Source organism: Mercenaria mercenaria, unplaced genomic scaffold (genome assembly GCF_021730395.1).
Source record: "Mercenaria mercenaria strain notata unplaced genomic scaffold, MADL_Memer_1 contig_887, whole genome shotgun sequence".
Classification (NCBI taxonomy): Eukaryota; Metazoa; Mollusca; class Bivalvia; order Venerida; family Veneridae; genus Mercenaria; species Mercenaria mercenaria.
Window position 1 is genome coordinate 9,142 of NW_026463798.1, and position 25,992 is coordinate 35,133.

Here is a 25,992-nt window from a genome sequence, read left to right on the forward strand (position 1 = left end):
AAATTGAGGTACATGCAAGAATACTTTGGAACAAGTTTGGTGAAAATCAAGTATTTCATTTAAAGGCTTTCTTTATTCAGCTCTGGTGGCTACTTGATGCGGAATCACTTGAACAAACTGGAGAATAGATCATTCAAAGATGCTAAAGATAAAGTTTGGAGACGATCCATAAGAATTTTTTCTCTGTTTTAATCCTTGTAGCCCTACAAGGGGCACAAACCGTTAGAAAAAAAGGTCCATACAAGGATGACATAGACCAAGAATGAAGAAGGTCAATCTTCTTGCTGTCATTTAAAGGTTTTCCTATTTTTAGCTCTAGTGGCCCCTTTAAGGGCCAAGAGAAACCTTTTTAGCAAATTAGCGAGAGGACTATACAAGGCGGATTCTGACCAAATTTGGTGCAGATCCATCATCTGCTTAAAGGTTTCTTTTCTATTTTCAGCTTTGGCGGCCCTTGAAAGGGGTGAAGCAGAAGCATTTACTTAAGGTTGCTACAAGCAAGTGCGGAAAAGACCAATTATGTTGTGACTGAAGTCACTTAGGTGTTTCTCTATTTTTAGCCCTAGTGGTCCCTAAAAGGGGCCAAACGGAACCACTAGAATAACTTTACAAGGACGTTTCCAACAAAGTTTGGTGGGGATCCATCAAGTGGTTTGAATTTTTTTCTTCTTTTTTATCGCTCTGGTAGCCCCTGTAAGGGACCAAGTGGAACTACTTAACAAATTTTGAGAGGACTAAACAAGGATGGTTCGCACCCATAATCTGGTTCATGAGAAGCAGTCATTTATATGTTTCTTTTACTATTTTTAGCTCTGGTGACTGCTACAAGGTGACAAGCGGAACCATGCGAATCAGTTTGAGAGACGACCTTACAAGAGTGCTACAGACCAACGCTTTCATGCTGTAAAGCTTCTCTACTCATGCAAAATGGCTGCGTGCAATATATTTTGAAATAGTACAGGGGTATATTAAGACTGTAAATTACACACCTGAATCTTTGCAATTAAAAACATGAATATGTATCTTTAACACATTTATTTGAATTATATGATACATAATTTTTTCAGAAACGTCAAAACAACAAATAACTAAGTGGGATTTGTCAGAACCCAACTGTTCTCTATAGATCGAAACATGAATAATGGTATCAAATCTAGTGTAACAGTGACAAAATACCGAAGTACTGTAAATGTCAAACAGCACATTTAATGTTCATGTAATCCCCAGCGCCAGCAAGAGGGTCTCAGTGACCTGACACTTGTTTCTGCCACTTTCAGAGCAGAAGTAAAATAATTGGAGTTTTATGTAAGAAAGTAGCATCAATTTAGGAGTCAAATAAATATAGTTTGTAGTAAGAACATTTTCTGTATGAAATAATGTGACATAAGTAAATGCATTGAAAATCTCTGTAAGTCTTCTGTTATTTCATTACTGCCTTTTCTGTATTTAAATATTTAAACAATAGCATGGGCAACCAAATAATAAACTTGTAATTATCTGGTTAGCTGTAATAAGCATTTTTTTCAAGCCCTCAACATAAAAAGTATTTTTGTGGTAGTTCTATTCCATTCCTATGCACTGAAAGATTTCAAATTCCTCAAGCTTGATGTATTTTAGTTATAAACTGAATTACATAATAAAGTCACACTTGGCTAGGAGCTCTTGTCATCCGAGTCACTTTCTGAAAGTAACAAAAAGAAAAAATACAAGTATTCAAACTATTACTGTTCCAAGATATTTTCTGTAAACAAGAGGACCATGATGGTCCTGAATCGCTCACCTCTTCCCACATGATCCAGTTTTGAGTATGACGTCGTTTTTTCTATTATTTGACATAGTGACCTAGTTTTTGAGCTCATGTGACCCAGTTTTGAACTTGACCTAGATATTATAAAGATAAAAATTCTGACCAATTTTCATGAAGATCCATTGAAAAATGTGGTCTCTAGGGAGGTCACAAGGTTTTTCTATTATTTCACCTATTGACCTAGTTTTTTAAGGCACGTGACCCAGTTTCAAACTTGACCTAGATATCATCAAGGTGAACATTCTGACCAATTTTCATGAAGATCCATTCAAGGGTATGGCCTCTAGAGAGGTCACAAGGTTTTTCTATTTCAAGACCTACTGACCTAGTTTTTGATCGCAGTTGACCCAGTTTCAAACTTGACCTAGATATCATCAAGATAAACATTCAGACCAACTTTCATACAGATCCCATGAAAAATATGGCCTTTAGAGAGGTCACAACGTTTTTTCATTATTTGACCTACTGACCTACTTTTTGAAGGCACGTGACCCACTTTCGAACTTGACTTAGATATCATCAAGGTGAACATTCTGACCAATTTTTATGAATATCCATTCACAAGTATGGCCTCTAGAGAGGTCACAAGGTTTTTCTATTTTTAGACCTACTGACCTAGTTTTTGACAGCACATGACCCTGTTTCGAATTTGACCTAGATATCATCAAGATGAACACTCAGACCAACTTTCATGAAGATCCATTGAAAAATATGGCCTTTAGAGAGGTCACAAGGTTTTTCTATTATTTGACCTACTGACCTAGTTTTTGACGGCACGTGACCCACTTTCAAATTTGACCTAGATATCATCAAGATGAACATTCAGACCAACTTTCATACAGATCCCATGGAAAATATGGCCTCTAGTTAGGTCACAAGGTTTCTCTATTATTTGACCTACTGACCTAGTTTTTGATGGCACGTGACCCACTTTCGAACTTGACTTAGCTATCATCAAGGTGAACATTCTGACAAATTTTCATGAAGATTTCATGAAATATATGGCCTCTAGAGAGGTCACAAGGTTTTTCTATTTTTAGACCTACTGACCTAGTTTTTGACCGCACCTGACCCAGTTTCAAACTTGACCTAGATATCATCAAGATGACCATTCAGACCAACTTTCACACAGATCCCATGAAAAATATGGCCTTTAGAAAGGTCACAAGGTTTTTCTATTATTTGACCTACTGACCTAGTTTTTAATGGCACGTGACCCAGTTTCGAACTAGACCTAGATATCATCAAGGTGAACGTTCTGACCAATTTTCATGAAGATCTTGTGAAATATATGGCCTCTAGAAAGGTCACAAGGTTTTTCTATTTTTAGACCTACTGACCTAGTTTTTGATGGCACGTGACCCAGTTTCGAACTTGACCTAGAAATCATCAAGATGAACATTCAGACCAACTTTCATACAGATCCCATGAAAAATATAGCCTTTAGAGAGGTCACAAGGTTTTTCTATTTTTTGACCTACTGACCTAGTTTTTGAAGGCACGTGACCCAGTTTCGAACTTGACCTAGATATCATCAAGGTAAACGTTCTGACCAACTTTCATGAAGATCTTGTGAAATATATGGCCTCTAGAGAGGTCACAAGGTTTTTCTATTTTTAGACCTACTGACCTAGTTTTTGACCGCACGTGACCCAGTTTCGAACTTGACCTAGATATCATCAAGATGAACATTCTGACCAATTTTCATGAAGATCCATTGAAAATTATGGCCTCTAGAGAGGTCACAAGGTTTTTCTATTTTTAGACCTACTGACCTAGTTTTTGACGGCACGTGACCCAGTTTCGAACTTGACCTAGATATCATCAAGATGAACATTCTGACCAACTTTCATAAAGATCCCATAAAAAATGTGACCTCTAGAGTGGTCACAAGCAAAAGTTTACGGACGGACGGACGGACGGACGACGGACGACGGACACCGCGCGATCACAAAAGCTCACCTTGTCACTTTGTGACAGGTGAGCTAAAAAAAAACAACTGAACTTTATATTCATTTCTAATCATAAAATATCAAACATTTACAATATTCTAATATTGTCAAGTCATTTATATTCATAGGGGCTTATTTTTGTGGGGTTTTATGGTTGAATAAATCCACGAAATTCAATCCTTATGAACATATAAAATTTCTTTACTCATTTGAAAAAATGAAATCTACGAATTTATATCCCCACAAAATAGCTGTATTGGTCAAAATCATGAACTTTTATATTCATGAAACTAAATAATTTCATAGAATTAGATATCCATTTATTCGTAAAGGGCAAATGCATTGAGTATGCTTCTCAAATCCTATTATCTTTATTAATGACTTCTTCCTTTTGATTTCAGTTCGTTTATATTGACTCGTTGTAGGCGAATGGTGATGAAACTGAAGCTCACTTAAATCTTTCACTAGACTCAGTCGTCACTTGACTCAGCCTAGTCCACTTCCTGGCAGACACCAGTCCTGGTGTCATATTAGAACCTTCAAAGGGTGTGTAAGTAAAGTTCAAACGTAAAATTTAAAAGTTGAGTGGCTTATAACTTAACTGATACCACAATGCACCCATCACAGATTACTTAAAATCCTTCTGCAATTTTTTAACTATTAGAATGCTCTGCTGAATAACAAGAGTAAATGAACTGAAGTAATGCCACATATAGTGGAATATCAAGTAGCAGCATTAGACTTTTTATTATAAAATCTACTAGTATGTCAGAGCTCCCACAATGTTTCTGACTGCCTGACATGTCTGGTAAATTTTCATTTGGTCTGGTAAAGTCATTGAAAATGTTAAAATAGAAAAACAAGAGTAGCAGACTGTCACACAATACGCCTATCATCAAACTTGGCCTAATTCAAGGGCCATAATCAAAGAGTGCCTGAGGCAATTTGGCTGGTTATCGAACTTGGCCGAGATATTATGCCACAAACATTGTTACCAAGTTTGTTGAAGATCGGATGAAAACTGTTTGACTTAGAAAGCAGACAAGGCTGAATTTGCAGTTTTTCAAGTAATTCAAGGGCCATAATCGAAGAGTGCCTGGTGTGTTTTGACTGTTTATCAAATCTGGCTGAGATATTATGCCCACAAACATTATTTGCAAGTTTGTGGAAGATTGGATGAAAACTGTTTGACTTAGAGAGCGGACAATGCTAAATTTGCAGTTTTTTTAAAAGTAATTCAAGGGCCATAATCCAAGAGTGCCTAGGGCGATTGGGCTGGTTATAAAACTTGGCAGAGAATTTATGCCCACAAACATTGTCACCAAGTTTGGTGAAGATCGGATGAAAACTGTTCGACTTAAGAGGGCAGACAAGGCTAAATTTGCAGATTTTGAGTAATTCAAGGGCTGGTTATTGGATTTGGCCGAGATATTATGCCCACAATCATTTTCACCAAGTTTGGTGAAGATCAGATGAAAACTGTTCGACTAAGAGTGGACATGCTTTTGAAAGCTGACCATCCCGCCCGCTCGCCTCTGATGTTCACATAATAAGCCCCACTCTTTCAGAGATGTGCGTATAAAAAGGAAATGATTTTGCGGCTTTGTAAAGGCAGGATATTTTTCATGAACTCTACTATGTAATATGTCTGGAAATGTGAAGCAAACAACTAACTCAAAAGTTGGTTTTTAGTAGATAAACTATAGCATCACATCTTCCACACAACAAACTCTTTCCAAGGGACCAACGTTAAAAATCAAGCACCTGATTGGCTGATTTAAAGCATAAATTTGAAATTGACCAATGGAAAGGTTGTACTCCGAGGCTGGTCTCCAAACTAAATTTTATAACACTGGAACCAGGAACTAGAACCACCGCCACCAACAACAAAGGTTGTGCTAAATGGGTAAGATCCATCTAGAAGTTTCTTTGAAGACCTTGAATAAACTGTTTTTCTACATATACATCAGCTGACTACAGCAATTTTTAACCAATATTCATTCTTTTCTTTTCATGAAACTTATTTATGGGTCATTGGACTTTCATTATATTTTACTTTAGTTTAGTAAAGTTTATCATTTAATGAACTTTCACTATACTGAAGTCTGTAATGTCCTTCAACAAGATTAAAGATGTTTTTATACATACCAATGACAGTCATGATCTTATGAAAGGATATACCGGTATTTGTGTTAGAGAAAATTTATAATTTATGATAATATTTGCTTTCCTGGCCAAGAATTTGTGTTAATACTTTGCTGTTATTTCATGTCTTGGTTTGTTTGTTTTGGGTTTAACATCGTTTTTCAACAGTATTTCAGTCATGTTACGGCGGGCAGTTAACTTAACCAGTGTTCCTGGATTCTGTACCAGTACAAACCTGTTCTACGAAAGTAACTGCCAACTTCCCCACATGGATCAGAGGTGGAAGACTAATGATTTCAGACACAATGTTGTTTATCAAATAGTCACGGAGAACATACGCCCCGCCCGAGGATCGAACTCACGACCCCGCAATCTGTAGACCAACGCTCTACCTACTGAGCTAACTGTTTTGGGGGCCAATAACTTACACCCTTCCTTAACCACTGAATGTATAATTTCTTGAAGGAAAACTATATTTGCCTTTGAAGGAGAAAAAAAAATGAAATTTAAACTTTGGACACTTAGTAACAAATATTGATACTTTTGCAATCCCAAGATTGCATTAGATTTTAAAATTTAATATATTTTTAAAAATAGAAATTTTCATTTCCAAAAAATTGCCCCACTAAGAGGGCCCTAACCCTCTTCCTTATGTTTTGTTTTGTTGTGTTTAAGAGCACATTGACATAAGTATAGGTCATATGCCAACTTCATATGCCGACTTTACAGCTCTGATGGTGGAGGAAGATCCCCATGTGCCCCTCCGTGCATAATTTCATCATGAGCGAGCACCTGAGTAGAACCACCGACCTTCTGTAAGCCAGCTGGATAGCTTCCTCGCAAGAAGAATTCAATCTCTTCCTTAAAAGTGAGAGGAGAACCCTGAAGTAACTGAAACAATGTAACTTACTTCCTCTTAATTCTTGAACTTTGTTTCTGAGTTTTTCGTACTGCCCAGTTGTTAAGGCAACTGCTTCTTTAGGATAACACAATGATGTGGCTGATATCACAGCAAATGTACTAAAAGCAGCTTTTCTCATAGGACCTCCTGCAATAAACAGAAAATAAATAATAAATAAGTGCATACAATGAAAATATGCAGAGTGGTACACAACTGTTGACATTATTTAATTTGGCATTACCATTTTGTTCTAATCTTAACCTCAAAATGGTATTCTGTTTATATAGTAAGAGCTGTCTGTAAGACAGCCAATTCTCGACTATTCAAATTGTTGTCCCAAAAGCAGGAATATTGTCCTAAATGTTAAAATATCTATAGTGTTTCAATCCAGTATCTGCATTAGTTCTAGAGATAGTAACTTGCATGCAAACTTTAACCAGGAGTTTATTCGTTCAAAAGGGGATATAATTTTGCAAAATACATGTCAGAGTTATGGGACTTGATGCTATAACCTAGTTTTATAAACCCACAGAAGATTCAATTCAATATTTGCATTAGGTTTTGAGATGGTAACTTACATCCAAAACTTTTAACCAGGATTTTTTAGGTCCAAAAGGGGGCATAATTTGGCCAAAATAAATGCACGAGTTATTGGACTTGATGCTATCACCTAGTTTTATTACTCTGTAGACACATGTGAAGTTTCAATTCAATATCTGCATTAGTTTTGGAGAGTAACCTGCATGCAAAATTTTACCAGGATTTTTAAGTCAAGAATTTAGGGTGCATAATTTTCCCAAATTTATGTCAGAGATATGGAACTTGATCCTGTGAGGTTGGTAATTGACCTACAAAAAGAAAAAAAAATAAGTTTCAAAGCTACCATATATGCTTTTAAATTATAGCTATGATGTACTTGCATGCAAAACATTAACAAGGATTTTCTAAGTTCAAAAAGGGGCATAATTTGGCCAAAATAAATGTAAGAGTTATAGGACTTGATGCCTGGAGATACACGTGAAGTTTCAATTCAATATTCTGTATTCGTTTTTGTGATGGTAATTTGCATGCAAAACTTTAACCAGGATTTTCGAAGTCCTAATTCGGCCAAAATACATGTCAGAGTTATAGGACTCGTCCCAGTGAGGTTGGTAATTAAATTGACCTGGAAAAAGAATAAATGTTTAAAAACTATATACCTTGAGATAATACCTATATGTACTTGCATGCAAAACTTAAACCAAGGTGCGACTGCGACGCCGACACCAGGGTGAGTATAATAGCTTGGACTATTCTTCAAATAGTCGAGTTAAAAACTACAAGCTGAATCTTCATATTCTAGAAGTACACAAAGTACCTTCATATTCTAGAACTACAAGAAGTACCTTCATATTCTAGAACTACACAAAGTACCTTCATATTCTAGAACTACAAGAAGTACCTTCATATTCTAGAACTACAAGAAGTACCTTCATATTCTAGAACTACACAAAGTACCTTCATATTCTAGAACTACACAAAGTACCTTCATATCCAAGATAGATTTAAAAGTAAACAATGCTCGACTATTCGAATTATTGTCCCAGAAGCAGGAAAATGTTACCCTAAATGTTAAAATATCTCAATCCAGTATCTGCATTAGTTTTGGAGATAGTAACTTGCATGCAAAACTTTAACCAGAAGTTTTATGTTCAAAAGGGGACATAATTTGACCAAAATGCATGTCAGAGTTATGGGACTTGATTCAATCAACTAGTTTTATAACCCCGAAGGCACACGTGAAGTTTCAATTTAATATCTGCATTTGTTCTGCAGATAGTAACTTGCACGCGAAACTTTAACCAGAATTTTCTAAGTCCAAAAGAGGGCATAATTTGCCAAAAATACATTTCAGAGTTATGGGACTTGACCCAGTGAGGTTGGTAATTGATCTAGAAAAAGAAAAAAATAAGTTTAAAATATATATGCCTTTAAGTAATAGCTGTATGTACTTGCATGCAAAACTTTAACCAGGATTTTTTTAAGTCCAAAAGGGGGCATAATTTGGCCAAAATGCAGGTCAGAGTTATGGGACTTGATGCTATCAACTAGTTTTATAACCCCGAAGACACATGTTAAGTTTCAATTCAATATCTGCATTAGTTTTGGAGATAGTAACTTGCATGTAAAACTTTAACCAGTACTTTCTTAGTCCAAAAGGGGGCATAATTTGCCCAAAATTCATTTCAGAGTTATGGGACTTGACCCAGTGAGGTCGAAAATTGATCTAGAAAAAGAAACAAGAGGGTCAATGAGCCTAAAGCGCTCACCTGTGTACAAGGCTTCAAGTGTGTTTGTATAATTACAGAGTTAGGTTTCTTCTATGTAAGCCTATATTATATACATGTCACACACATTTTTGAACCTAGAGCAATAAGTTGAATAATTACGGTAGACATTACAAATCTGATATCACACAGCAAATATCAAGGCTCTAGCTATTACTGGTTCAGAAAAGAAGATTTTCAAAGTTTCTTATATATAAGCCTATAGTAAGTACATATCAGACACAGGGGTTAGGGCAATAATGTGGACAATTATGGTAGAGAGTCAAACCCTTATATCACATGCCAAATTTCAAAGCTCTAGAGAAAAGGATCTTTAAAGTCTGATAGCTGAAAACCAGTTTTTAACCAAAAAGACCCATATGTTCAATGAACCAGAACCATTCAACAACTCTGAAAGAGGGCTACCCAGAGATCATTGTGTAAAGTTTCATCAAAATACATTCAGTAGTTTTGGAGATGTTGTTTAAAGAAATTGTTGATGAAAAGTGACCACGCCCTCTGGCGGCCATGTTTTTTGACGAATCAGAAAAATTTGACCAGTATTGTAGGTCACACAAGGACAATTTGTGTGAATTCATTTTAAAATCAGGCTAACAATTTTATACAAGAAGATTTTCTAAGTTTCTACTATATACATAAAGGGAAAAGTGACCACACCCCCTGGCAGCCATGTTTTTTGACGAATCGAAATAATTTGAATAATCTTGGTAGAGGGTCACACAAGAACCATTTCTGTAAAATTATTTTAAAATCAGGCTAGCAGTTTCACACAAGAAGATTTTTAAAGTTACCACTATATACATACAGGAAAAAATGACCATGACGTCTGGCGGCCATGTTTTTTGACGAATGAAAATAATTTGAACAATTTTGGTAGAGGGTCACACAAGAACCATTTGTGTAAAATTATTCTAAAATCGGGCCAGCAGTTTCACACAATTTTTTTTTAAAGTTTCCACTATATACATGTACATGTAAGGAAAAGTGACCACGCCCTCTGGTGGCCATGTTGTTTGACGAATCAGAATAATTTTAACAATCTTGATAGAGGGTCACACAATGACTATTTGTGTAAAATTTTTTCTAAAATCGGGCCAGCAGTTTCAAACAAGAAGATTTTTAAAGTTTCCACTATACACATATAGGGAAAAGTGACCACAACCCCTGGTGGCTATGTTTTTTGACGAATCAAAATAATTTGAACAAACTTGGTAGAATGTGACATAAGGACCATTTGTGTGAAATTCTTTCAAAATCCGACCATCGGTTTAGGAGGAGACATTGTTTGAAGATTTTACTATTTTAAGATCTGGCGGCCCGTATGTGCAAGCAAGCGGAACCGTTTGAATAACTTTGGTAGAGGACCATCCAAGGAACATCCATGCCAAGTTTTATCAAAATCCATTCAGTGGTTATGGAGGAGATGTCTTTTAAACACAACTGTTGATGACAGACGCACGCACGACGGACGCCGGACACAGCGTGATCACAATAGCTCACCATGAGCATTGCTCAGGTGAGCTAAAAATAAGTTTCAAAGCCATTAAATGATAGCTGTATGTACTTGCATGCAAATCTTTAACCAAGGTGTGACGCCGATGCCAGGGTGAGTAGAATAGCTACATGTAGACTATTCTTTGAATAGTCAAGCTGAAAATGGTTTTGTGCAAAGAAAAAGTTTACCAAGTAAATAAGAAATATTAGCAAAGTGATCTCGTCTTTTCTTTATTTATTTATTCCCTTAGTACCGCAAAAATAGCATCAAACGGCTTCCTTCATATCCTAGAATACAAACATTTAAGTTCATATTTGTACCTTAACATTCTATAACTAGAGCTGCTTTTGAGAAAAGCGAATGTCTCCCACAACTGCCTAATCATCTAAATAGCAAGGCAGTCTTTATATACTGTTTACTCAATACAATTCAAGGACCAGAACTCCAAAATTCCTGGACCGATTCCGCTCATAATCAAACTTGTTCGAGGTCTTATGGTCAAACACATTTTGTTCAAATTTGGTGAAGATCGGATGAGAAATGTTCGACTTAGAGTGCGGACAAGAGCAAAAAGGCCAATTTTTCAGTAATTCAATGGCCGTAACTCCAAAATGCCTAAATGGATTTGGCTAGTTATTGAACTTGGCCAAGGTCTTATGGTCAAACACATTTTGTTTAAGTTTAGTGAAGATCGGATGAGAAATTTTCGACTTAGAGTGCAGACAAGAGTAAAAAGGCCAATTTTTGTTAATTCAAGGGTCGTTACTCCAAAATGCCTGGACTGATTTGGCTAGTTATCGCACTTGGCCAAGGTCTCAGAGTTGGTCAAACACATTTGGTTCAAGTTTGGTGAAGATCGGATGAGAAATGTTTGACTTAAGAGTGTGGACAAGAGTAAAAAGGCCAATTTTTGGTAATTCAAGGGCCGTAACTCCAATATGCCTCGACCGATTTGGCCAGTTATCAAACTTGGCCGAGGTCTTATGGTGAAACACATTTTGTTCAAGTTTGGTGAAGATCGGATGAGAAATGTTTGACTTAGAGTGCGGACAAGCTTTGTGACAGACACACAGACAGACAGACAGACACACAGACTGGAGTAAATCAATATGTCTCCCACACCACTGTGTGGTGGGAGACATAATTACAAGCAGTATGTATATTTTCTAAAAACTACTACGAACAGCCCTTTTATATTATAAAACTAAAACAAGTACCAGTACCTTATTTTCAAAGACTACATACAGTCACTTCATATTCTTAACTTTTTTTAATTCTAGAACTACATGCATAACACTACAAACAATACCTTTATATCCGAGAACTATTCCCGCCAATCCGGACACACCAATCACAGCCAGCCTAGGTAACACACCTTCATCATTTTGTATGTAGTCTACAGTAGCTACAAACAAGAGAAAACCAAAACATGTTTTAAAAGGCTACAGGGACTATTTTCAAATAGATTTTTTGTCACCAAAAATATGGACATGTATGCTGTCACTGTATTATGTGATTAGGACATAGAAGTGGGTGCTCTGTGAGTAATGGTGCTTTAATAATAGAACATTTAGACTGGACACTATATGCGTCCTTTGAGAATCAGATAGTGGTCTAATTTTTGTCATGTATTCTAGACATACTATGTCTGTTCTGTTTAAAGTCACACTGACACAATTCAGTGTAAGTTTCTAGCTTAAACCTTACCCTGCTTAATTTCTTTAAAAAAACTTGTCCATTTTTCAATCTGGACAGTACCATTGACTATTAAAACGAGTGCTTACCAAAAAGATACTGACTAAATAGTGAACAGTGCAGATCTTGATCAAACTGCTTGGATGTGCAGGCTAATCAATATCTACACTGGTCACAAAGGCAAAATCAATTGTGTCAAGCATGATAAGGGTTAAATCTTTTTTTAAAAGAGGCACGGACAGGCACGCAAGCTTCAACACTTCCTCACACGACTAAATTCTACATCCTTTGTGTGATTTCAAACCCATGGCAAGGAGGAGCAAGTGCTTAGAAATAAACAATCAGTCATTCAGCCATAGAGGCCCATTAGATCAAATAATATACTGTTATGCACTTACATTGAGTGTGAGCTTTTCCAATTTCATATGTGTCTTTAACTTTTTCTGTGGTACCCTAAAATATCAGATACTGATCTACATTTCAATGCAATATTGAAAGTTTAAAACAAATAAAAATACAAACATGTATCTTGACTAGTTACCCAGTTTATCAAAGCTTCTGAATCTTAATAATAGAGGATATTTGTTTGTTTCAGTATAAAATTGTAATATATTTCAATGAGTGAACATCATTATGCAATATTTTCATGAGTGGCAAAGCCAAGAGAAAATGTAAATTGTCGTCTTCACAAGTAAAATATATTTCAATTTCTTTCTACTTCATCATTTTCAATGGTTTTAACCAACTAATACCTATTTTACCCGCGCAATGCCACATGCACTGCATAATGATGCCACAATGTTGTAATGCCATGACATCAATGTTCAAATAGTTCTATAAAGTTTTCTGATTTCTTTTACAATTTATAACAGTGGAGCATATATATCTTTATGTTCGTATAGGTATTTATATACATCTATATCTTTATGGAAGTATATTTTACAAAGAATTTCCTATTACATGTGTATTGATAATAAATATTCTTTCCCATTCAAGTATTGTTCTTTAAAAAAGTGCAATTATCAATTTTTTTCCCTGACAAAATTCAGCAATTCACTTAAAAAGCACAAAACAAAAGGGGTTTAAGAGTCCAATCCCCAGATAAAAATCTGATATTGGCACCTAGTCTCATTATGCAGTCTTGTCATTGGACAATTTCAAGACTGGACTCAGAATTAAGCAACCAGAAGCTTGAAAAAAATAGCAAAGGTATCAGATTTGTTATAAGTTGCCTTAAACTAAGACTATACCTGTATTGAATCAAGCCAGTTCCACACTGCTCCACGAACCACTGATATACCTTCACGAAATTTCCCTATGTCTTCTGGCAGAACTTTAACCTTCACATCTGGGTTGCCATATACTGGAAGCTTTCAGAAATAAAATAACTACTATGATCATACATAAAATCTTTATAACACTGTAAGAAGATAACTGTAAAACGTTACAATAATTGCTCAAAGCTGCAAGGGGATTAAAGAGTTTTTCAGGGTTTCAAGCTATCCAATTTTGAAATATAGGCGTCTATAATAACAAGAGCACCGCCTTGCGGGTGCTGACGCTCATCTGATTTTTTTTGTGTAATAGAAATATTGTCCTACCCATGATTTTCTAAGTCTAAAAAGGGCCATCATTCTTGCAAAAAGCAGGATAGAGTTATGTTTCTTGATGTTCAGTGTCCACTTATGATGGTGAAAAACTGTTGCAAGTTTTAAAGCAATAGCTTTGATAGTTTATGAGAAAAGTTGACTTAAACATAATACTCAACCAAGAAAATGATTTTCTAAGTCCAAAAGGGGCAATAATTATTGCAAAAAGCAGGATGGAGTTATGTTGCTTGCTGTACAGGGTCAGCTTATGATGGTCAACAAGTGTTGCAAGTTTCAAAGCAATAGCTTTGATAGTTTAAGAGAAAAAGTTGACCTAAACATAAAACTTAACCAAGAAATCTGATATTTTCTAAGTCCAAAAGGGGCCATAAATCTTGCAAAAAGCAGGATGGAGTTATGTTTCTTGCTGTACAGGGTCAGCTTATGATGGTGAACAAGTGTTGCAAGTTTTAAAGCAATAGCTTTGATAGTTTAGGATAAAAGCTGACCTAAAAATAAAACTTAACCAAGAAAACTGATTTTCTAAGTCCAAAAGGGGCAATAAATCTTGCAAAAAGCAAGATGGAGTTATGTTTCTTGATGTACAGGGTCTGCTTATGATGGTGAACAAGTATTTTAAGTTTCAAAGCAATAGCTTTGATAGTTTAGGAGAAAAGTTGACCTAAACATAAAACTTAACCAAGAAATCTGATATTTTCTAAGTACAAAAGGGGCCATAAATCTTGCAAAAAGCAAGATGGAGTTATGTTTCTTGCTGTACAGGGTCAGCTTATGATGGTGAACAAGTATTCCAAGTTTCAAAGCAATAGCTTTGATAGTTTAGGAGAAAAGCTGACCTAAACATAAAACTTAACCAGGCAACGCCGACGCAGACGCCGACGCCGACAACCGCTCAAGTGATGACAATAACTCATCATTTTTTTTCAAAAAATCAGATGAGCTAAAAATGGCAGGACGACAAGGATAAGTTGCACGAGTAAGCCAAAATATTCAAGTCATCAATGTTTGAGCTAGTGGTGTTTCACTTTCTACAGATAACAAACAATAAACATGAGCTCTATAATGGCACCAGCTTCCTATAGTCTATTTTATAATGTCACAAGCTTCTTACAGTCTATTTCAATAACAAACTGTAATGGCACAAGCTTCTTATAGTCTATTTCAATAACAAACTGTAATGGCACAAGCTTCCTATAGTCTATTTTATAATGGCACAAGCTTCTTACAGTCTATTTCAATTAACAAACTGTAATGGCACAAGCTTCCTATAGTCTATTTCAATTTATGAGCTGTATGATGGCACAAGCTTCATATAGTCTATTTCAATTAGGCACAAGTTTCCTATAGTCTATTTCAATCCAATAAAATTACAAGCTTGTGTAACAGTCAGTCTGAACAAAGAAGTATAAAATACACAGAATGGCAACTGGCTATAATATCGCGTGATCTCGTGTCAGAGCGTGAATCGGCGTTATCTAAAGTAAAAACAAACATCGGCGAGCATGGAGTTACAATTTGTACCTTTAAAACTACATTTAAAATACATGTTAGCTTCTAAAACAACATTATTTTAATGTGAAATAGTCTTAAGACACAAAGTACATGTTTCTTACCATCAAAAGAAGCATGGTCATACAGTGATAATTAATTTACCGATAATTAATTGCTTTCGCATACAAAATGGCGCGCCGAGAACGCGTCACTTCCGGTAAACGAGACCTCATTTAGTTGTCACGTTTTTTGGCGAGATTTGCTTTACATGCCTTTCAAGTTGCCGATCTATTTATTTTTATAGCTCTTTGGTCTGAATCAAACAAATTCTTTCAATCTCAACTCATCAATATAATTATAAACATAGGTTTCTGTATTATGTTATGAATAAAGAGACTTTACCTTGCAGCTTTCAAACTGCTTTTTAGTATTTATACCCATTTTCCTTCAGGATGAGGGAAAATTATTCTGACTGGCAGACAAAAGGGACATGAAATAACAGGAAATGTACTGTAAATGGAAACAATCAAAGAAACAAGAGCTGTCCATAAGACAGCACACTCCACTATTCATGGATTTGACAGTAAAATGACTAAATGTCTGAATAAGAGACCTCTACTTTAAAAGAAAGATACTCCAAGGGGCATAATTCCATCAAATACACAAATTTGAATTATTAGGATTGTTACAACACATGCAGATGATGATGATAAAGATATATTTTAAGTTTCAAGTCATTATCTTATATAGTACCAAATTTATGTCCAGAAAATGAAGTTTGTAAAAAAATTAAGTATAAAAGGGGCATAATTCAGTCAAAAATACAAATCAGAGTTATGGGGATTATTAACACATATGCAGATGATGATGATAAAGATACATTTTAAGTTTCAAGTCTTTATCTTATATTGCATTAAAGTAATATCCTGAAAGCAAAAGTTTAAATACAAAAGGGGCAAATTCTGTCAAAAACACAATTAGAGTTATGGGGTATGTAGCCACACATGCAGATGATTATAAACAAATACTTTTAATTTCAAGTCATTATCTTTTAAAGTACCAAAGATATGTCTATAAACGAAGTTTTCGAAAAAAATTAACATGAAAATAATTCTAAGTGTGACTCCTTGGTGACCTTGACCATGGGTATAATGGGCCCAGCCGAATTGTGGAGCTAAAAACTGATTGACAAGTATAATCATAGAAAGAAGATACGAAATAAAAGTGCTACTTTATCAAACGTATCTAAAAATGTGCACCAAAATCAAATGTCTTTGCAGGTAGACAAAATCAAACATAAATAATTTAATATTTACAAACCTCTGAAATTTTAATACGCCGTTTGCTATCGCCACCTTCATCTGACTGAAAAAATAAAAACATACATTTGATACATCTGTTCTAAAAAAGGCCTGTTTGAATGGGAAGATAGTTGATGGTATTTTTATCCTGGTTCTACATGTATATTACACAGAAAAGTTGTAAATGAAGGCTTACACTGTGAACCCTTGTCCAGAAAGTAGCCATATAAGTATCAGTGTTTTGATAATCATGGCTCTAGGACACAAAAAATAGTCATTAAACTCTGCAATCTACTCTGTGCAGGACCCTTTGGTACAGAGTGTTGTCTCCCCTGATTTGCTACATCACTATTGGACCAGGTCCAAGAAATGTCATTAATCAGCTACATAGCTAAATCTAACTACATACAGCTAGAATTAGCTATAAACCCAATAACAATAATGCAAAATATGTCAAAATCAAATGCAAAACGGTCACTATCGCATCCAAATAGCTTTTGTTTGTTTGTTTTGGGTTTAACGCCGTTTTTCAACAGTATTTCAGTCATGTAACGGCGGGCAGTTAACCTAACCAGTGTTCCTGGATTCTGTACCAGTACAAACTTGTTCTCCGCAAGTAACTGCCAACTTCCCCACATGAATCAGAGGTGGAGGACTAATGATTTCAGACACAATGTCGTTTATCAAATAGTCACGGAGAACATACGCCCCGCCCGAGGATCGAACTCACGACCCCGCGATCCGTAGACCGACGCTCTACCTACTGCGCTAAGCGGGCGGGCCCTAAATAGCTTTTGAGATGAAAGACAATAACAGTGCTTTAATGGTACAGAGGATAGGTTAATAGTATTTGCATTAAGACCTAAGTAATTTATTACATTTTTATCTCATTCTTTTACTGGCTTAAAGAGAGGTTTTTTGAATATTTGCTTTTAAAGAGACTGACATTTTGACACACCTTTTAAATATTTGCTTGTAGACGTCTTACTTTTTAAATGTCATTATCCTGTATATTGCACAGATCTCAGTTTTTTGTAACTGTTTTTAGTCTCATAAACCATTTGGATGGGATAATGACTGTTTTATATTTGACACTGACATATATTTTACAATTCTTATTGGTTTTATAGCTATTTGTAGCTAGATATATTGCCAGATTTTACTGCATAGCTGATTCATCACTTTTCTTCATCTTCTTCTTCTAGTTACTACACTCCTTCATAACTTTTAAAGATTATATGTAGGGGCTGAATAAACTTTTAGGGTGTTTTTAGGTATCATATGATATTTGAACATGTACTGTAAAAGCTCGAATACCGGTATATTACGCATGAAAACTACGATGAATCTTTATGTCCACTTCCTCAGACAACAAGAGCTGTCACTATTGTTGAAAAATGCCCCCAGGGTAGGCCCAAGAATGCCAAAATTGTATTCGCAAAAAATCACATATCATTTTGTGACCTTGACCTAAGAGGCCTCGGTCATAAGTGTGACACATCTTCTCAATATGGTTGACATTTGTGTCAAATTATTTTCAAATCCCTTGATAAATGGCAGAGTTATGGACCAGACGAGAAACACCTTTGACTTCTAAGTGTGACCTTGACCTTGGAGCTAGGGGTCTGGGACTTGCACATGACACCTCATCTCATTGGAACATTAATTTATGCCAAGTAATTTCAAAATCCCTTAATCAATGGCAGAGTTATGGACCGGACAAGTAACAGACCATGTTAACCTTTGACCTCTAAGTGTGACCTTGACCTTGGAACTAGGGGTCTTGGTCTTGCTCATGGCAAGTTGTCTCATTATGGTGAACATTTGTACCAAGTAATTTCAAAATGCCTTAATGAATGGCAGAGTTATGGACCGGACACGAAACATACCCTGTTAACCTTTGACTTGTAAGTGTGACCTTGACCTTTAAGCTAGGGGTCTGGGTCTCGTGCCGGACACGTCACCACATTATGGTAAACATTTATGCCAAGCTCTTTCAAAATCCCTTCATGGATGGCAGAGTTATGGACTGGACAAGAAACAGGCCATGTTCACATTTGACCTCTAAGTGTGACCTTAAAGCTAGGGGTCTGGGTCTTGCGCATGACACTTCGCCTCATTATGGTGAACATTTATGCCAAGTTATTTTAAAATCCCTTTATGAATGAAGAGTTACAGCCCGGACAAGAATACCAGACGCACAGACGGGTGGACAGTGCGATTTAAATATGCCCACCTTCGGGGATATAAAAAGTACCAACATCTTCGACAGATTATACAATATATTGCCTAAAGGTTAAGGTTTATCATAGGTTTAATAGTGTACCTGCCAAAAAGGGAAACAACAGATATTAATCTTTGGAAATACGATGTGAAAAGGTGCAAGGAATTAACCACCCAGACATCGGTTTCAATACGTAGTAGAGTGCCGATGACACTAAACTGCAGAAACAAAACACAAAATATACATTAAAAAGTATCAGTGAAGGAATTTTAGGTTTTATTGTCAACATAAATTCATGATCAGAAATGTTATCATTACATGTACCAGAAAACGTTCGTAACAGATTTCAATGGGGATTTCCTAACAAAAATATGGAGAATAAGTTTGGACGTGACAGGACAGGGGCAGCCAAAGTTAATCACACTGTACTGAAACATCCTATTATTTGGGCTTTATTATAACTTACTGCATGTAGTAGTTCTATAAATAAAAGTCAAGACTTCAATATTTAACAATTTTGATATTTCAAAATCAAATAGTCCCGGCGTTTTATCAAAGTTCTAAATTTCACCGCAAATTATCTTGCGGAAGGTTTTACAAGTTCACAGTGGAAGTGACTAAAGAGCGATAGCTAAATACCAACAACGGACAAAGAGACCTATGTTACACATCCATTGAACACATCGTCTCACTCAAAGCACCTAAGTTCTGTCCATGCTTTGGGAATGAAATTTCTATCCATTCACTTTTGCAACACAACACGAAACTGTCAAATTCTCTGAAGTCTTTATTATAAATAATGAATTTAGATGAAAATTATTCTCATGGTCGGATTTAGGAAAATGCAGCTATGTACATAGTATGTATAGTCGATCATTGTTACCAGACATGGTGGTCGATTACTGACATGTGTAATCAATTATTAATTGATTACATGGACATATTTGGTGTAATCGATTATTCATCAATTACTTTCATTTGGGTCTGAAATCAAAATAATTTCGATTACTTTGAGTAAAGTAATTATTATTATTATTATTATTATATACCACATTTATATAGCACTCTTTTCATATAAAAATACATTCAAAAGTGCTTTACATAAAAACATTTATATAATGTTCAATAAAAAATGGGAATTGAACTATTATAGAAGAAATTAAAATTACATTACGGTAATAAGATACCAAGCATTTTAAATTGGAAGGTAGGCAGATCAAAACATGAAACAAAATACAATATCATAAAACATTAACTGACCTATCAAAGACACAGGTCAGAGCAGAATAGAACAGAAGATATCTTACATTTTGAACAGACAGAATTAAACGGTATGATGTCTGCGAAATGCATCACAGCATGCAAACCGTCCCGGATGATTGGGCCAATCCCTACCTAAACGGTCCAGAGAACATCCACGATACATCCCACAGAAAAAAACACCGCCAATATTATTCTGTCACACTGGAGTTCTTAATTAAAGTAATTAATTGGCCGGCAAAGTACCTACATTATAAATCAGGTAATCAGTGAGATGTTAGTTGCCAAAGAATTGTATGAAATAATGCGTCTTTAGCGCTTTTTTGAAACTTTGCACGGTCTTGCACTCTCTTATGCCAGATGGGAGGGCATTCCATAACCTCGCAGCAGCTGTCTGAAAGCTCCTGTCACCAAATCGTATTGTTCGACATTTGGGCACCACTAGTTTTAATGCATTATTCTGCGATCTCAGATTTCTGGATGGTGTATATATTTCTAGCATGTTCGCTACATAAGCTGGTGATTGATCTTTGAGTGCCTTATATGTATGTGTTATAATTTTGTATTCTACCCTACATTGCACAGGAAGCCAATGGAGTTCACGCAGAACAGGCGTTATATGGTCGTATCTGGATGTTCTGGTTACGATTCTAGCTGCCGTGTTTTGGACATATTGCAGTTTGTTCATTGACCGTTTTGGAATTCCATATAGAAGAGAGTTGCAATAATCCAAACGTGATGTAACAAGAGAGTTGATTAGAGATTTGGTTGCGTTTGCGGTTATATATTGTCTGATGTGACTAATTTGCCGCAACTGTGCATAGGAATTCCTACACACACTATTCACATGTTGCTCCATCCTCATGTTCGAATCCAGGAAAGCACCGAGGTTCCTGACACTGCCTGATTGTTTGATTTCAGAGCCGTCCACTTTCACAGATATGTTTGAAACAGATTGTGTCTTGTGTTCAGATGAAAATATGATTAATTCTGTTTTTTCAGCATTGAGTTTCAACATGTTAGTATTCATCCAACTTACTATATCCTTTAAACAACTTTCAACGCGATGAATGGTCTCTTCAATAGACATTTTATTTATTGGTTTGAAGGATTGATATAACTGCGAATCGTCCGCATAGAAATGATTGTTCAGTCCGTGCTTTCTGCAGATAGCTCCGACTGGTTTTGTGTACATTGTGTAGTTCTTTGGCCCCAGGACAGACCCTTGGGGTACACTGTACTTCATTAGCACTGGTTGTGATAGCTCGCCATCTATGCATACGGTCTGGTAGCGGTCACTAAGGTATGACATCATCCATGCGAGTGGCTTGCCTGTAACACCAAAGTGACGTTCAAGGCGATGAATCAACGTCCCGTGGTCAATAGTGTCAAATGCTGCAGAGAGATCAAGCATCACAAGAATAGTCACATTGTTCTTATCCAACGATTGAAGAATGTCATTTTGAACTTTTAATAGGGCGGTTTCGGTTGAGTGGAATTTTTTATAAGCAGATTGATTAACTTCATGAAGTTCGTTGTTCCTCAGATGATTTTCAATTCGAACATCTACCACTTTTTTGCCACTGACCGTTACAAAATGATTACATTCGATTACTCGAATTCATTCAACTGTGAAACTTATAAACATGACAGTATACATGTAAATTGCAATGCAGTACAATAATATGCAAAATAGAGCATTTATAAATGTTATTAAGTATATTGTGCTTTTACTTATACAAAGTAGCAAAGTCTTTCAAGATTGAGCGCACAGTGTGATCCAGAAACTTTGCTAATTTTAATGCTACTTTGTATAAGTAAAAGCACAATATCAGGATCAGCAGCTTTTCCACAGCTTTAGATGTGCTTAATTTGTGTGCTTTTTAGATATATAACTTTTTCTTTTACCAGGGCTCACGCTGTCAGTCGCCATTATCGCCATTTGCGATTATTTTATTTAAATGGCGAATATTTTTTCATTTTGGCGACTTGAACTGGCGATTATTTTATTTGTTAGCTGCATAAATAATTATGCCATCCGCGGTCAGGTAGCGTGGAAAAATCGATAAAGCGTACTGTTTATTGCCTCGTGTATTCCAAACACGTGTCAACTATGCCGATAACGTTGCCTAAGGCGGTAGAATGCAGAAGACAATTAAACCGATTATAACCGGAATGCAATCTTACTAATCCAGCATTTAAGTCACATTGAACTGGCAGGCTACTTTTTGAGAACACTTGCAAACACCAACACAAATTTTCTTCAACTCAATAGTCAGCAGACGACAAACCAATATGTACCGGCATTTTTTTTTTGTTCTTGAAATGCAATTGTTTTAAGTGACAAAATCTCAAAGTTTTTTTTTTATTTTCCTTAATTTGAAAAGAACGCGAATGTACATGTTGAAATATTACAGGCCAAATATTTTTTTACCAAGATTAATAAATGTCTGTTTTGCACATTAAACCCAGAAATAATCGGAAAACTCAGTCTTGTTTCTATTTTTAGTCACATGGCCGATACGGGCAAGCTAAAAAAATCAACAAATAAATTTGCCTGCATACTGTCATTAGCGTAAGTAGAAACGTTCTAAAACACATAAAAATATTATTTAATATTGAAAAAAGCCTTGGAAACATGTTGACAAAAAGCTGTAATTAAATAGTGTGCCAAATATCACGTATTTTTGCGACCCGATTGTTTTGTACTTTTGGGGCAATTTAAGTGCAGTTAACTGTTGTGGTCAAAAGAATCATGGAAACACTTTTGCTATATAAAAAGAAAATGTATAAACATGACTGATACTCAAAACTTTCCCTTTTGTGCAACTGTGCCCATACTGTGTGTGCACGAATGGTGTTTGAGCTATTGCCCAGTCAAGGGAGTCAACAATGTCAGACAGAGTCAATCATTTCAGCAGCCTTATGCAAGCTATAAATATACATGCCCAGTAAATGCCTTCAGAATCCATCAGATTATAGCATAGGTCTTATCTTTGAAAGCATTTAAGGGGGAGAGGGGAGCCCCCAATATGAGGTAATTTCCATGAATCCCCAATTCCCACACCCCTGTTGGGGCTACAACTTTTCAAAGCAATAAAAAAAAACTTGTTCTTTTTAATTATAAACATTACATGCAAAAGTCCGCATCAGTTTTGGCTATTATTTTTTATAGTTTCAAAAGTTGGCTATTATTTCTCGGAGGCCAGTGTGAGCCCTGTTTTACAGCTATTTATATTCTTGTTGACCTCATATATATTTGTTAATGGTCGGTTAAAAAGCTCATCAGAGCTTATGTTTCATATGTTTGTGTCTTGCTGACTTGAAATAAAACTTATTGTATTGTATTGTAATATACTTAAAACCCCAATTTCATGACGCGATATACAGAGCATTTTTTTTTTTACTTTGGAGTTAAGAACAGGCTACATGCAAATAGTTAGGGCCTGTTTAGATTTTCAATGCAAATTGAAAACAAAATGTAAAATAATAAATGTTGAAGGTAAAATGAGCATGTACACGTCTAATATAAATAATTTGGACTAGTGACATATCCGACTAGTATTCACATTAAGAATATCGTCATATCGTTCAATAGTATGTTTCTAGATCAAATTAGATGCTTGAAATGAAAAATAATTAATAACTGTTTAATTTTCCAATGATGTATTTCAACGACAGGCTTTCAGTAATCTGAATTATTCATTTGCTTTCAAAAAAAGTTTCTGACCTTGGCTGCCATTTTACTTAGCTATGTAACGCACATACCCGTTCTTTACCGGACGCGCTAGATTCGAACAGGGTATCTTCTTACTGAAAATAAAAACTAGCTTAAAATAAGGTCTTAAAATATACTGCGATTTTACATTTAAGGAAAATGATATATCTGAATAACAACACCATCTACATCTAGCTCACACAGCTACAGAATACTCAGTCAATACTGATTATATGGTAGAGGCGCAAGTCATGTGATCAGTTGTTTAAAGGTAAAGGTAAAAAGGTAAGTTTTATTTACCGTCGCTTGGTGAAACAATTAACATAAGCTCTATAGAGCTTTTTTTGCGACCCTATATTAAGAACAATTAAAACCAATTATACCTCACCCCCAGCAATTTGCTGGTACCCATTTACAGCTGGGTCGACTGATCGAGGCAATCCGTGTGATAAAGTGCCTTGCCCAAGGACACACCGCAATGGGAGTAGCCAGGATTCACACCAGGGGCCTTCACCTCCGTAGGAAAGCGTCTTAGCCCTCTTGACCAATGCGTCCGCAAATGAGAAAGATCTCATGAAACGCAAAATTAAAAGATAAATAAAAACTCCTTAAGGCGGGGCAATACATGTCCGAAGATCTAGATCAGTGAAGGACTGAATCAAAACATAGATTTCTTTCGTTTTAGTGGTGTGTTTCGGGGGTTGGGGATGTTAATGTGTTTGCGTGGGGAGGAGAGGCGTTGTGTTTATTTTTGCACTCCTAAAATAGCCTGATCACCACTTTTGTATCAACCTTTATGTATCATATATACCAAGTTTGAAGTTAATACTTTAAATTGTTATAAGTTATGCTCTGGGTATAAAATATTACGGATATATGACATTGCCGTGACCTTTACCTTTGACCTACGGACCTGGTACATGAACCCTGCATATCGTCTTATCGCCACTTACCATGATTGAGGTCAATACATTGACTTATTAAGTTATAAAACGAAATATAAGGGAAAAAACTTTGATTTTTGAGCTTCATTTGTGACTCTGATCTTTCATCTGCCGACCTGGTTCATGTGCTGTGCACATTGTCTCGTATCACCACCTACATATATCCCAAGCTTAAAGTCAATACCATAAAGGTTTGGCAAGTTATGCTTCCAACACGAATTTAGAAGGACAGACAGTTAGACGGACAGATGCACGCGCCATTACATATTACGTCTTCAACGTTTTTCATATCAAAGACTACAGTGCTATGGGGTTAGGTAAGTAAGATAAGGATTACAGAAACCAGTCGCTCAGCAAATAAACTTATAAAATAAAAAATATTGAGCTGGACTTTACATTGCTGGGGCGGGTTTTCCACAAACGAAATGTTCTTGGAATGAAAGAATTTGAGAAGTATTGTCTGCGTGAATGACTGAATGTGGAATAAGGTTGTTAACGTTCCTGGTACAGGTTAGGTGATATCCCAGCACACAAGCCTGAATGGGGCCCATATGGGCTATATCTGGGCAAATGTACCATACGGGTCCCATATGTGACCCATATTGTAAGAATTTGCCCACAACGGACCCATATGGGACCCATATACAATGTTTCTTCGATGTGGGATTCATGCCAATCCCGTTTGCAAATCCCATGTGGGTCCCATATAGGAAACAATAAGGGACCCATATATGATCTACATGGACTAGGTTATACATAATTTTCTAAAATACAGTCAGGGAGGTTTTGTGACGGCGTTTTTCTAGGATTAGCCAGTTTAGGGTATTATTCATGTGGGAAACACTTCTTGTGCAGTCATTGTTGTTACAGACATATCGTGCTGCTGCCTTGTTAATTATTTGAATTTTGTTATTTAGGGACTTTTGCCACATGGGCCAAACAGTTGAACAATATTGTAATTCTTTACATTTCTCTTGATGAAGCGGAGAGTTATTTGCATTGGATGAAATTTTATTGATATGGACCGTCCAGTTCAGATCTTAAGAGATTGTCACCGCGAGTTATTTAGCGGCATCAGTACTTTTTAATTCGGTTGGGGAACATATAAGAGTTTTTTTTCCT

At 36.0% G+C, this 25,992-nt stretch overlaps 1 protein-coding gene across 2 annotated transcripts; it reads right to left on the minus strand.

Moving 5' to 3' along the window:
- Positions 1-1,020: 1,020 nt before the first annotated feature.
- LOC128554940 (MICOS complex subunit MIC27-like) lies at positions 1,021-23,956 on the minus strand. 2 transcript variants are annotated; one of them, XM_053536273.1, is made up of 7 exons: positions 23,939-23,956; positions 16,744-16,788; positions 13,573-13,692; positions 12,721-12,775; positions 11,937-12,032; positions 6,815-6,952; positions 1,021-1,681 (listed from the first exon to the last, which is right to left on the minus strand). In XM_053536273.1, the coding sequence occupies exons 1-7, from the start codon at positions 23,948-23,950 to the stop codon at positions 1,653-1,655; spliced, it is 495 nt and encodes a 164-aa protein (XP_053392248.1). In that variant the 5' UTR covers positions 23,951-23,956; the 3' UTR covers positions 1,021-1,652. The 2 variants fall into 2 exon arrangements, with proteins under 2 accessions (XP_053392248.1, XP_053392249.1); XM_053536274.1 differs by lacking the exons at positions 16,744-16,788; positions 23,939-23,956 and adding an exon at positions 15,826-15,879.
- Positions 23,957-25,992: the final 2,036 nt, after the last annotated feature.